The sequence below is a fragment of the Chinchilla lanigera genome, unplaced genomic scaffold, assembly GCF_000276665.1.
Source record: "Chinchilla lanigera isolate Chin_1 unplaced genomic scaffold, ChiLan1.0 scaffold00012, whole genome shotgun sequence".
NCBI classification, from domain to species: Eukaryota; Metazoa; Chordata; class Mammalia; order Rodentia; family Chinchillidae; genus Chinchilla; species Chinchilla lanigera.
This window is the reverse complement of record NW_004955413.1, coordinates 348,256-363,245: the sequence shown is the minus strand read 5'-3', so window position 1 is coordinate 363,245 and position 14,990 is coordinate 348,256. Positions and strand designations below refer to the sequence as shown.

At 40.2% G+C, this 14,990-nt stretch overlaps 1 protein-coding gene across 3 annotated transcripts in view; it reads left to right on the top strand.

Moving 5' to 3' along the window:
• The window catches only part of Rprd2 (regulation of nuclear pre-mRNA domain containing 2), a gene marked incomplete in the record, with an annotated part of 98,920 nt that overhangs the window by 57,381 nt on the left and 26,549 nt on the right, over positions 1-14,990 (top strand). For all 3 annotated transcript variants that reach the window (XM_005378681.2, XM_005378680.2, XM_005378679.2), the window contains 1 exon segment: positions 5,642-5,771. In XM_005378681.2, the coding sequence (XP_005378738.1) occupies positions 5,642-5,771 (130 nt within the window).

Genomic DNA, 14,990 nt, shown 5'->3' with positions numbered 1-14,990 from the left:
ACACCTATAGTCCCAGCACTCAGGAAGAAGAGGCAAAGAGGGTCACCAGGAGTTCGAGGCCAGCTTGGGCTGTATAGTGAGTTCAAGGACAGTTTGAACTACATAGTGAGACTGTAAAAAAAAAAAAAAAAAAAACAAAATGAAAAACCAAATATTTAGTTTTATATCCTCTGTGGTCTTTCATATGAAGATTAGTCTTTTTCTAAACTGAGATCATGCAAGGTGTGATGGCACACACCTGTAATCTTAGCACTCAGGAGACTGAGGCAGGAGGATTGCTGTGAGGTCAGGGCCAGCTTAGGCTCTATAGTGAGTTCAAGACCATCCTGCGCTATAAAGCAAGACCCTGTCTTGAAGAAACCAAAAACAAACAAATGGAGATCATGTAATTACTGTTTTTGTCAATTGATTTCTATTTCATTAAAATGTTATGTTTTAAATTTTTGTTTTTATTAGTAGGACATCTTTAGAGTATATAATGATTACATTGCTTGTAAAGAGTTGATACATGTATATAATACCTAATAAAATTTTTCATTTCATCAGGCCACATCTAGATTTCTTCAGTTGGTTCAAAAATGTCATTTAATACTGTAGCTGGTTAGCTGCGTATGGTGGCACATGGTAATACTAGTAGGCTGAGGCAGGAGGATCAATGAGAGTTCAAGGTAAGCCTGGGGCTACATAGTGTGTTCAAGGCCAGTGTAAACTACACAGTGAGACCCTGTCTCAAAACCAAAAACAAAAACGTTGATTGGTTCAAACCTATAACTAATCAAAGAATACAAGTTAATTACATTTAATTACTATATACCATCCATATCTCTTAATCTGTTTAATACATTTTATAATTTGTTGGTGAGACTAGGCTTGCTGTCCTGTAGAGAGAGTATCCCACATTAGGAGTTCGATTGTTTCTTTATGGTATTATTTAGGTCTTTTTATTATTTTTTTTTTCTTTTTACTATTTAACACTAAAATTACTTGATACATTTTCTAAAACTCTCCTCTGGGTAGTTTTTCTGACTTCTTTCTTATTGATCACAGAATAAACACTAAAACTTTTTAGCTGGATATTTAAGTCTCACCAGAATTTGTCATCTTTGCCTATTCTCTTCTGTTCTTCCTTGCAAATCTTAGTCAAACAGAAGTAGAAATGGTGGCTAAGAGCATGAACTCTCAGCTGGGTGTGGTGGCAGTTGCTGTAATCCCGTCACTCTGGGAGGGGAACAGGATCAAAGGTTTGAGCCCAGCCTGGGTAGCCTAGCAACTTAGGGACAGCCTGTTTCAAAATAAAAAAAATAAAATAGGACTGAGGATCTAGCTCAGTACAAACCTTCCCCCAGCTCTGGGTTCAATTCCAGAACCAAGAAAAAAAATTACTAAAAAGACATGAACTCTGGAACCAAACCATCTGGATATATGAATCTCAGCTCACTGTGTAATAGCTGTATCTCTGGAAAGTTTACTCATCCCATCCATTAGAAGGGAATGGTAATAGTACCACCTTACAGTATATTGTTGAGGGCGTTTGCTAATATTTGTATAATTTTTAAAACAATACCTGGCATATAAAAGTGCTATGTTTGTTAAATAATTTAAAATTCTAGTCAAAGGCTTTTCCTTCTCTAAGACAAAAGACATCAGACAGTTCTGCTTAGCACGTTTTCTCATGATCTGTTCAAAATGTAATGCTATTTGCCTTGCTTCCTACTTATGGAATTTTTATTAGTACAATATATGTTTGAAACACATAACAGATATACTCATTGTGCCAAATAGGCACATATTCATATTGCATCTTGATCCTTTTTACTTCCCCTTCTCCTCTCTCTCTTGTCTACCTAGAAATTTAACTTCTTAACTAATATTAATTGGGCAGGTAACAGATAGTGAATCATTGAGGATGTAGCAGTAAACAAGGCCAATGTTGGCCTTCAGGGAATTACACCCTAATCCGCGTAGAAGCAGGTACACTGCAGTACAGTGAATGTGGGGAGCAGTGTAAATACTGGCACGGTCTTGTGGAGTCAGGATGCTTTTTGGAAGAATATACATAAGCTGAGACGTCCAGAGAAGAAGGGAATTAGCCTATTGAAACAGGCATCGACTAGAGAAAAGAAATGGGCTTGAGGATGAGAATAAAGTGGAGCTCACTGAGGCAGAGCTGTTAGGGAGAAAGTGATTGAAGTTGGGGATCAGCAGGTAAACATGAAACATGTTACAGAGGGCTTTGAAAAGCATGCAAGGTGGCCTTCTTTCTCAGTTTTCCCTTGCGCTTAGGCATCTGCCCAAACTATCTCTGCTGTTGTTGCCTCTGGAATTTGTGTAGTATTGTGACTACAGTGGAGGGTTTGTACTGGGAGAAGTAGTATTAAGTTTGGGGTGTCTCTGTGGAGATATAGTGATAAAGATGGTGGCAATCAGAATCTAACGTGAATCAAATTTAAAATTTTGGATATTTTCCTCTGGATGAATAGAGACACTGATGATTACTCAGGATGGATTGTCGCAGAAAAGGAAGTTTCTTTTTTTTTTTTTTTTTCTGGTACCCGGAATCGAACTCACAACCTTGCACTTGCCAAGCAGGCACAGTGCTGCTGAGCTAAATCCCCACCCCAAAAGGAAGTTTCTGAAGAGGGAAGTAAATAAAAGAAGGAACAAGCAAGGTTTTGAGTAATTAAGAAATTTTAAAGAGGAGGAGGTAAACCGAGGAACAGGTAGGAGCAGATCATAAAAGGAGGCTAAGTGTTTCAGCTATTTCTGATAAGCAGTGGGAAGTCATTGACGGGTCTGTATGAGAAGTAATTGGACAGGGCTAGGGATATAACTAGCGGCAGAGTGCCTGCCTGGCAAGTGGAAGGTCTTGAGTTCGATTCCCAGTACCCGCTTCCCCCCAAAATTGGATAAGGTTTGCATTTTAGAAGATAAATTTGATCGCTTCTCCGCCTTTTGGCTAAGATCAAGTGTAGAAGATAAATTTGACCTGGGCGTGGTGGCACACACCTGTGATCCCAGCATTTGGGAAACTGAGGCAGGAGGATTGCAGCAAGTTTGAGGCCAGTCCTGGCTATGAAGTGAGCTTAAGACCAGCCTAAAACTACATATCAAGACCCTGTCTCAAAAAGCCCCCAAGAGAATATGATTTTTTTTTTTTAAATCTTTTTGAGATCTCACTGTGCAGCTGGCCTTGAGCTCACTTTGTAGCCCAGGCTGGTCTCGAACTTGCAGTGAAGGATCCTGCCTCAGCTTCCCAAGTGCTGGGATTATAGGCATGCGCCACCACATCCAGTTGAAGAATATAAATTTAGTGAGCTGGATAATTTTGGCAGGGGGAGGGGAGACCAAGTCTAGATTAGGATAATGTTAGAAAGGTTTTACAGTAGTAGCCCATATCAAGGAGATGAACCCCAGCAAGAAGCAATAGGAGGAGGAGAAAGAGAAGAGCACAAACTTGAAACTGTTAGAAACAAAATTGCCTAGACTTGAAAATTTAATATTTAAAAGAGGTGAGGTTAGGCATAGTTAAAGAATTGCTAAAATTCTAGTAAGAGATAGATGAAGAGGAAGGTAATTAGGAATTAGGAAGATAATTAATAAAATATTGAAAAATCAAGCTCAGGGTACCTTAGAGACTTGGAAGTAGGTATGTGCATTGAGTGGTGGCAGGATGTCCAGGTTGGCTATCTGTGGAGCCATTGATACATAGGTGGTATGATCACTGCCATAGAAGTGCATGACTGCTCATTAGCATTCTGTTTTCTGTATGCTGAGCCCTGTCCTAAATGCTTTAGGATTTAGTTTTGGGGTTTTTTTTTTGGTCTTTTTGAGACAGGGTCTTGCTATGCAGTTCAGGCTGACATTGAGCTCACTTTGTAGGTTAGGCTGGCCTCGAACTCGCAATGATCCTCCTGCCTCAGCCTGCCAAGTGCTGGGATTACAGATGTGGGCCACCACGCCCGGCAACTTTGTTTTATTTTAGCTTTTCTACAGTTAATGAGTTTAATGAGTTTGTTTCATTTATAGTGCTACAATGTGAAGGGGAAATCTACTTGAGGGTACCTTGAGCAGAAATTTAACCTGAAGTAGTTGAGGGTTTCAGTGCATTCAGTAAACTGATCCATTAGATCATTTGTCCATCCTCCTTCCCTCCTTCTTTCCATCTATCTACCATATTTCCCAGAAAATAAGCCAGACTGACACATTTAGCATGTTTGTTGCAATACACAATGGCCATGTTGAATTATAAAACTATATAATTAAATATAAATAATGTTATTGACTTTAATACTTAAAATAAGTGATAGTGTAATTATAATTATTTGTTTATAAGTACCAAAGCAGGCATCTTGGGATAAGTGGTAAACACCTGTGTAAGCAGATGAATTCAGGACTTACTGCCAAATGACCAATTGGAGCCCAGACATAATGCACAAATAACATGTGCACTTCATGAATTGATGTGCTTGTGTCTAATACGAACCTTCATAACTGAATAGGTCATGCGTTGTGACAGATGTACTTAATGCACTCATGTAAAACTAAGAAACATTTTGTGAATTTAGGTGCCTGCATTTTCCCTCCCTTTTGTATGCACATCTTTCTTAACTCATCATTTTTGTTGCCACTCCTGTCTTATCAGTCTTCACGTAGCACTTGACTTACTTACTGGAAACTTCGTGCAGCCCAGCCTGCAGGAGGTCGTGGCTTGGGTGAAGAATTCCTGGGATAAAATCACTGGCAGCTATGTCGCCAGTGCACTATGTGCAGGCTGCATGGACAGGAAGCGCTTATTTAAGGGGAGCTCCGTGACTGGACAGGAGAGACTGGGGCCAGTGGTTCTGCAGAAAATGGAGTCCCAAGAAATTCAGGCTGGAATTTTGGATTTGGAGAGTAACAGTGATGTTCCAAAAAAGATAACCTTACTGTATTTTTGAACATGAATAAATGTAGATTTTTACATATGAATAAATGTAGATTGCTGTACATGAAAAAACCAGACATCCTCTGAAAAGAAGCCTATTGCATCCTTTAGAGCAAAAATTAGTATGAAACCCTGTTTTGGCTTGTATCTAGATGTGCCTGCAAAGCCTCATGTGATCATAGGTGGGGCTTTTCAGAGATGGCTGGATCTAGGGTGCATGATGCTGGGATCGAGGATGTGATGCTGAGATTGATTCATGGAGTGATGCTTGGATTAAGAGTGCCCACCCTGACTGTGAGTGCTACCCTCTCAGTAAGAGTGGGTACCCTAGATAAGATATAAGGGGCAGAAAAAGGATCACTGCTGGTTGCTGGTTGCTTCTTTGCTACTTTGCTGCTTTGGTGACCTCTGTTATTCTATCCTGCCTTGGAGCCAGGTCACTATGAACTGAAACTTCTACAAACTGTGAGCTACCATAAACCTTTTCTCCTTTAACTTTGGGTGTTGGGTATTTTGCCTCAGCAACAAGAAAAGTAACTAAGATAGGCCTGGTCTTACTTTTGGGAAAATATGGCATGCAATCAGATTCATCCTTTTACATCTATGAAAAAACAGCACACTGTATTTGAGCAAACTGTAGTGAGAACATTGATTGAGATAAGCTGAACTAAGTATAAAATGACTCATTTGGTTTTTATTGTCTTTTGTTATCTCTAGCTGCATATCCCCACCGTTTGAATCTCTTCTACCTTGCCAATGATGTCATACAGAACTGTAAAAGGAAAAATGCAATCATATTTCGTGAGTCATTTGCTGACGTCCTTCCTGAAGCAGCTGCTCTAGTGAAGTAAGTAAATGGTTATCCCTCTTTCTTTTTTTCTTTCTGAGACAAGGTCTTGCTGTGTAGCCCTAGGTGGCCTCAGAGTTACTATATTTCTTCTGCTTGGGCCTCCCAAACGTTGGGGTGAGAGGTGTGCACCGCTATGCCCGGCACTTTTTTTTAATTAGTTTATCTTTGCATTATGTAACAGTTACTTACATTCATTTTGGGGGAGTTGGAACATATCATATTTCATGATCATTTTACCCTTTACCCTTACCTCTCCCATACACTTCTGTATTTTTCCTCCAGTTGGTGGTATTGGGTATTGAACCCAGGGCCTTTGCACGGAGCTACATATTTTTTGAGACAGGATCTCGCTAAGCAACCAGGCTGGGTTTGAATTTGTGATCCTCCTGTGTCAGCTTCCCTAAGTGCTGGAATTACAGGCCTGCACCACCCCCCATGGGTTTTTGGTTATTTAATTCTGTAGTACTGAGGAGTTGGCTTTAACCCAGGGTCTTGAATGCTAGGCAAGCACTCTACCCCTGAGCTATAGTATCTCTCCAGCTTCCTCTGGTTGGTTGGTTCGTTCATTCATTCATTCATTCATTTATTTCCCATACTGGCAGTTGAATCCAGGGCCTTCACACTGAGCTATGTCCCCAGTCCTTTAGGGACAGTCTTGCTAGGTTGCTGAGGCTGGGCTCAAACTTGTGACCCTCCTGCCATAGCTTCCCAGGATGCTGGGAGTACAATCCTGTGCCACTGTGCCTATTTTTGTGTTTGTTTTGTTTTGTTTTTAACACTTTTTTTTTTTTAACACTTTTCATTTCTTCTGGAGTTTTTCTGAAATCTTGCTCCCCCCTTGAAATCTGTGTTAAAGAATAATGGGAATACTTATACCCAGCTCCATATTGATTTACCCCATTTTGCAGAATTCGTACCCACATTGCACACCGTTAATTACTGTGAAGTGGTGAGAGAAGGAAGTCTACACTCTTTAAGTTTGGGGCAGTATTCCGACCACCTTTTCTCTCCTGAGAAGAGTATACACCACTGCATGAGTAAATTTTGTTTCTTCAGGGAACAGTGCTAGTTGCAAAATAGCAATTACTAAATTTTGACCATGAACACTTGTTCTTTAGTATCTGTTAAGTATTCCCCCAATTTGGGGAAAATAAATAAATAAATAAATAAATAAATATGAAGAAACTTACATTTGATCTAATTTTTGCCTGTATTAATAGTGTTTTTGTGTTGCATCCATATTTTAAGTTGTTTTGTATAGAAGATACACAATTACAAGATAAACATTTATGTGGAACGATTATAATAGTTGAATATTTCCTCCAATTATATAGTTACTAATATTGATTTATCTATTAGTATTAATACATTCAAAACTGAATAACCCTTGTTCTTTACTTTGAATTAACTTGAAATGTTCACTTTGCTATTAAAAGATTAAATTATGGGAGTGGGAGATAAAGCTCAGTGGCACAAGCACCTGCCAGGGAAGCACAAGGTCCTGAGTTCGATTCCCGGTACCAAAAAAAAAAGAGATTAAATTATGGTACTACTTAAATGTACTAGATTTATGCACAAATCAAATACATAAAATAGTAACATCTATGGTTTGAATACTCATTATATACAAATTATAGAGTGCTTTATCATTTAATTCTGAGCCTCATATAATGGGTACAATTGCTATCCTCATTCTGAGTAAGGGAAAACTTACTTAGAGAGGTTACATAAATTGCCTACGGTCTCACAACTGTCTGGGAGTAACTAGCCAGAAATCCACCCAGGCCATGTTCTTTACCACCTAACTGCTAAACTAACTGGGTGTGGGAGTATACCCCTATAATTCCAGCTCTCAAGATGTGACAGGAGTATCATAGGCCAGCCAAGGCAACTTAGTGAGATCCTGACTCAAAATAAAAAATAAAAAGGCTTAGAAATACAACTTAGAGGGGCTGGGAATTTAGCTCAGTGGCACAGCATCTGCCTGGCAAGCGCAAGGTCGTGAGTTCGATTCCCGGGACTGGAAAAAAACCAAAAAAAAAAAAAAGAAACACAGTTTAGTGCTCCTGGGTTCAGTCCCCAATTGTGGGTGGATCATTACAAAAACTACCAGTCTGTGCTGTCACTTTACATATAAACCCAATATAATTTTGAGTAACAAAAGCAGTATGTTCCATGATCTCTTATCTAGAATTTCAGCTGTATCATTGTATTTCTTTAAAACCTCCTTGTGTTTTCTTTTTTTAAGTTTTCTTTTCTATCTTATGTTTTTTAGGAGTTTAGATTTCACAGCTAATTAATGCATTAATATAGCTTTGGACTATGGGGTGTAGCTCTGTGTTAAGAGAACTTGCCTGGAATGTATGCCTAGTTATTGGCTGTGTTGAATCCCCAGCATCACACAAAAATAAATTATATATGGATTATATGGAGTTGTCATCTTCTGATTTTTCATGTATACATATTTTTTAAAAACTCGTTTGTGTTTGGCCAGGCTTGGTGGCATGCCTGTAATCCCAGCACTCAGGAGGCTGAGACAGGAAGATCACCATGAGTTCAAGGCCAACCTGGGCAATTGGGGATTTAGCTCAGTGGCAAAGCGCCTGCCTGGCAAGCGCAAGGTCGTGAGTTCAATTCCTGGTACCGGCAGAAAAAAAAAAAAAAAGAAAGAAAAGAAAAGGCCAACCTGGGCAACATAGTGGCAGGGCTAACCTACATAGCAGGTCCCTGTTTAAAAAAATAGGGGGTTTTGGGGTGGGACACCACCATGACAGCTACTTTGTATTAATCCCACTATTTCACAGAAAAGAGTGGAAAGGACATAAAGTCTGAATGCCAGTCTTTTATTTGTTTGTTTTTTGTTTTGTTTTGTGTTTTTCTGGTACCGGGAATCGAACTCATGACCTCACGCTTGCCAGGCAGGCACTGTGCCGCTGAGCTAAATCCCCAGGCCCTGAATGCCAGTCTTCTAAATTAAAAGTTTAAACTCTGAAATTTTCTTGACCCAGTGAAAGGTATCACCAGAAACCAGTAGATAAGATGTATTATGTCTATGTACCAACTCTCCACAATGAATGTAATCATTATGTACTGCAAATATGTATAACAATTTTTTTTTTAAACAAGAAGTGGAACTATTAAAAAAAAAAAGGAAACCTGTAGTAAACATCAGACTTTATGGTAAAACAAAAGCACTCCAGGAGTAAAGCCCTCTATTGTCATTACTGTTTGTCATTATGTTGGGGATCCTGTTCATTTAGAAATGAATACATTTGGAAAAGAAGAGGTGGAATTGTCATTATTTGTAGGTAGTAGAGTTGACAGTCCTTAGTTATCAATAGTTAAGTATTTCAGGCTTTTTAGTGGCATCTCAGTTACAGACCTGTGCTGCCTTTCTAGCATGAAACCACTGTAGATAAATACAGAAACAGATGAACTGGAGCTGGGTTCCAGCTGTGTTACAAAAGTAGGCAACAGGCCAGACTTAGCCTGAGGTTTGTAATTTGCCAACCATTAGTCTCCATAGAAATCTCAAGCGAATCAACTAAAAAGAAAAAATAAGCCAAACAGCCAAATTCAAGTTGAGCAAAGAAATAATTAGTAGCTTTTCTGTGTATGCCAGCAGTAAGTAATTTAAAAATGTGATTAGGAAAAAAGATTCCTTTTATAAAACAAAAAATAGTCTCCCTTAAATAAAAGAAATTTACCCAAGAATAAATATAAATATGTAAGGCTTTTATAAAGAAAGTGTTAAAAATTTGGAGAATGTTAAGACTTGGTTAAGTGAAGAGAGATACATACTTTTAAAAGAAAAGATTGGTTTTGGTTTTTTTGGTACCAGGAATCAAACCTGGGACCTTGCACTTGCCAGGCAGGCGCTTGTGCTGCTGAGCTATATCTCTGGCCCTAAGATTTGGTGTTATTAAAAGTATTTCCCGGGGCTGGGGATTTAGCTCAGCGGCAAAGTGCCTGCCTGGCAAGCGCAAGGTCGTGAGTTCGGTTCCCGGTACCGGAGGAAAAAAAAAAAAAAAAAAAAGTATTTCCCAATCTGTAACCTGTACATGTCAATCCCAGTCAAATCTCTGTAATTTCATGTGGAGCATAAATATCCAAGATTTTTTTAAAAAGAATAGTAAAGCTAGAATTCCTCTACCAGTTACCAAAATTTCCCTTAAAACAGGAGTAGTATGTATCATGAGTGAGTGTAGATTCTTAGCCATATGAAAGTGAAAATAGACTTGAGCCAGTTCTTGGGCCTGCTGGTGACCGTCAGTACTGTCTGACCCCCCCTTCAGGTTGCTCTAAGGAGTCATTTTTCTCAGATGTTGCCAGTCTGCTGAGGGTTTTTCCTCAGTCTGTATAGAAATCATGAACTGGCACTGTTAACAGCCTTGGGTTGTCAGCTCTTTCAGTGTTAGTGGCTTTCTTTGCTGTTGAGAACAAGCGGCAAGAGCAGACCTTGGGAGCTCTTCTAATCACTGGAAATGCTGTCTGTTTTCTGTCACTTTACATTGTTCTCTGCTGCTCGTCACCTTCAGTGTTACCAGCCCAGGCTGCTGGCTGCTTTTAGTGCTACCAGCTCTTAGCATTCCAGCTCAGCATGCTGTACTTGAGATAGAAATCATGATAGGCAAAGCTGTTCCATCCAGAAGAGGCTTTACTAGGGTGTATGCTGCCGCGTAAGGTAGCCAGTGTTGGGACTGAACCCACTAAGGGTATGGAGAAGTTGTTTATAAAGGAAAAAGAGGCTCATGTATGTGCAGTGTCAGATTTTCTGCTTGGTTGTTGGTAGGAGAAGGGCTCCTGTCAGACATTTTGTTCATTTGTTTATTTGTTTTATTGAGACTGGGTCTCCCTGTGCAGTCCAGGCTGTGTAGTCCAGGTTGGCCTTGGACTCACTATGTAGTTCAGGCTGGGCTCCAACTCACAGTAATCGTCTTGCCTCAGTTTCCCAAGTGCTGGCATTACAGGTGTATATCACTATACCCTACCTTTCAGACCTAGCTGAGGACAGCTACAGGCGGGTAGAACCATCCAGAGGGGCTGCAGGGCTAAATTGTCTGGGATACTTCTGTGTCCAAATCCTATTGTAACCAAAGTATGTATCTCCCAGAATGGCCATTGGACATGTGATGTAGCTGGGCTGACTACAAGGCATTTGAGGCATCCATGGAGGAAAAATAAAAAGTATCTTTTCAGAGAAGCTTGGGTCCTTCACTTCTATCTCAGAAGTAGGAATAAAACACTATGTTAGTGAAATTTTTTTTTTTTGTACCAAGAATCAAACTCAGGGGCTGGAGATGTAGCTCAGTGGCACAAGCGCAAGGTCCTGAGTTTGATCCCAGGTACCAAAAAGAAAAAGAGAATGAATCGAACTCAGGACTTTGCACTTGCCAGGCTTTTTTTTTTTTGGAGACAAGTTCTTGCTGTGTAGACCAGGCTGGCCTCAAACTTCTTGCAGTCCCCCTGCCTCACTCTCAAGTGCTAGGATTACAGGTGTGTGCTACCATGCCCAGCTAAAACAATATATTCTTGCTTATAAAGAAACTAATTATAAATGAATGAAAAGATACTAAGATGTGTGATTAAGTATTCCATAATCCCTAGTACTGCCAAAAATAAGTTGGTATGGAGTGGATTTGTGGCCACATGTTGAGAGATAATCAAGATGGAAGCAAAGGATTATCAGATTGTTTGGGAAACTTTTTCTCTAAAATATCTGTTCAGTTGTTTCAGTTGCTCTCATTGTATTTCTATACATGTCAGAAGCTACTTGGTGGCTAGGCAGGAGAATCGTAATTGTTTGGGCTAGCAAGACCTCAACTCAAAACTTAAAAGTTAAGACCTGGCGTGGTGGCGCACACCTGTAATCCCAGCACTCGGGAGGCTGAGGCAGGAGGATTGTTGCAAGTTCGAGACCAGCCTGGGCTACAAAGTGAGCACAAGGCCACCCTGAACGGCACAGTGAGACCCTGTTTCAAAAAAAAAAAAAAAAAAAAAAAAAAGAATTATATAAATGGGCTGGGAATGTCACTCAGTAGTAGAATGCCCGGGGCTCAATCCCCAGTGTAACAGCACAGGGGACAGAGCCCAGTTTAGACCACCAGGCTTCCATAAAGGCAGCATGGCATGAATGTCTGAAATACACACACAAAAAGAAAAAAATCTGGATTCATGTCCCAACATTTACTGAACTGTCATTTTACTTTTGGCATTTTATAGACTGCTGTGGGCTTCTAGTGCTTTTGTACTGAGGTACATTTCCAGTTTCTTTTTATTTTTATTTATTTATTTTTTAAAATTTATTTTGAGACAAGGTCTTGCTTAGTCACTAAACTGCCTAGGATGGGCTTGAATTTGTGACCCTCCTCCCTCAGACTCTCAGAGTGCTGGTATTATAGGCATAGACCATCATGCCTAGCATAAGCTTTTTTCATTTTACAAAAAGAAATAATAAAATTTAATTTGTCTACAAAGTTGGTTACTGTGAGCTTCAAATAACGTGTACCAACTAACTTCTTCCATTCTTCCTTTAAAGGGTTTTGAAACAGGGTCTTGCTGTGTAGGCAGGTTGATCTTGAAGTCATTATGCAGCCCAGGTTAGCCTTGAACTTGAGGCAATCAGCTCTTGCCTCAGCCTACCAGGTGCTTTGGGAAATGGAGGCAGGAACATTGTTCATGCTCATTGCTCGTGTTCAACTTGAGCGATATAGCAAGACAGTGTGTAAATAAGGGAGAGGTGCTATCAGAAATGATAGTGCACACCTGTAATTCCTGCACTTGGGAAGCTGAGGCAGGAGGATCACTGCAAGTCCAAGACCAGCCTGGACTACAAAGTGAGTTCAAGGTCAGCCTGAACTGCCCAGTGAAGCACTCTCTTGAAAAAGAAAAGAAAGATGACATACAAAAACAACCCAAGGGGCTGGGGATTTAGCTCAGCGGCAAAAAGCGCCTGCCTGGCAAGCGCAAGGCCGTGAGTTCGGTTCCCGGTACCGGAGAAAAACCAAAAAAAAAAAAAAAAAAAAAAAAAAACATAACAGAAACAACCCAAAATAAAACAAACCAAAAAACCCATAATTAGGGGCTGGGGATCTAGCTCAGCAGCACAGGTGCCTGCCTGGCAAGTGCAAGGGTACTGAGTTCGATTCCTGGTACCAAAAAAAAAAAAAAAAAAAACAACTAAACTGACAGTAGAACCAAACACATAAAGATACGTGTAAAAAAAGACTGAGAAGGGCTGGGGATTCAGCTCAGCGGCAAAGCGCCTGCCTGGCAAGCGCAAGGTCGTGAGTTCGGTTCCCGGTACCGGAGAAAAAAACCAAATACAAAAAGACTGAGAAAATTTACCAATAATGATCTTCTGAATCAGTTTTATTCTTAAATTAGCAATAAAAAGAATGATGAGTTGTGTTAGCAAGAAAATATATGATATCTGATAATAGCCTTAACAGGAATATATGAGAACTTCATGAATAAAATTGTGCTTGGAAACTGGACACAGTAGCAAATCCCTGTACAGTGGTACCTTGGTTCATAAGCTTAATTCGGGTGCACCTGAATTGTCAGAATTGTGGATTGAATTCTGAGACCAGGATTATGGAAAGAATTAACTTCATTAAATGAGGTACCACTGTAATTCCAGATACTTGAGAGCTGAGGAAGAAGGGTCACAATCATGAGTGTAGTTTGGACAATTTAGTAAGACCTTGTCTCAGCTGGGCCTGGCAGTGCACGCCTGTAATCCCAGTAGGCAGGAGGCTGAGGCAGGACAATCATTGAGAGTTCGAGGCCAGCCTGGACTACAACTGAGCTCAAGGTCAGCTTGAACTGCATAAGAGACCCTGTCTCAAAAAGACAAAAACAAACAAACAAAAAAAGACCTTGTCTCAATATAAAGTAAAAAGGGCTTGGGATGTAGCTCAGTGGTAAAGGCCCCAGGGTCCAGTCCCTAGTATGTTGGTGTGTAGGTGTAAATAAATACACAAGCTTGGGAATGTTGAGTATAAATTGGTAAATATTAATGAACCACTACTGTGTGGTCATTAAATTTCTAGAGGTTTAATGTAATTTTGTTTCCTATATGTGCCATTTTTAAGCCCATTTTTAAGCCCATGCTCACAAGTGTGCCTTTTGTGAGCATGTGATGTTATAGATTCATCAACTTTTATGTTTGAAACATGCCATAACATTGACATAGTTGGGTATGGTGACCCGTGCCTGTAATTCCAGCATGTGGGCAGGGGCTGAGATAGCAAGATAATGTTTGAGCCTAGTCTGGGCAGTTTAGTGACTTACCAAGGCCTTGTCTCAAAATGAAAAATAAGACGGGCGTGGTGGCACTTGGGAGGTTGAGGCAGGAAGGTTGCTGTGAGTTCGAGGCCAGCCTGGGGCCGGGGAGATAGCTCAGTGGCACAGCGCCTGCCTTGCAAGCATACGGTCCTGAGTTTGATTCCCAGTACCCAAAAAAAAAGAAACAAGACCAGCCTGAACTGCACAGGGAGACCCTGTCTCAAAAAAACTGCTTGAAATGTAACTCAGTGCAAAGCCCCTTGGGTTCAGTCTCTAGTACTGTGATAAATACACAATACATACATACATACATACATACATAATGTACATACGTATAGACCTAGATTAGTTTTGTTTTTTAATCTTGTAGAGTATACTTTACCTTCCTGTGGTTCAGTGGATTTACCTTAGGAGAAATTAAGTTCTCATTTTGTCCTTTTTTTTTTTTTTTTTTGATACATCCTTGCCATGTAGTCCATATAGGGCTTGAACTCACTGTGGAGCCCAAGCTGACCTTGCCATCTTCTTACTTCAGAATGCTGGGATTACAGGTGTAATCACCATGCCCTGCCATTTTGTCTTTTGACAGATCTGTTAGAGTATCAGAAGGTTGTCCTCTATTATTTGGTAGATTTGTTAGAATTTCCCTATAATTTTGATCTTTTAGGGGTGGGTATTTAAGACGGGGGTTTCATTGTGTAGTGCAGGCTGGCCTCGAACTCATAGCAGTCCTGCCTCCTGAGTGCTGGGATTACAGACATGCCCCCACGCCCAGCTTTGATCTTTTTGTTGGTTACCTTGCTTCTTGGGCTCATAGCAGTGTAGTTCTTCTTTGTAACTCTACTGTTTTTTTGTTTTTTGTTTTTTGTTTTTTTTTAATCTTTTTGAGACAGGGTCCCACTATGCAGTTCAGGCTGGCCTTGAGCT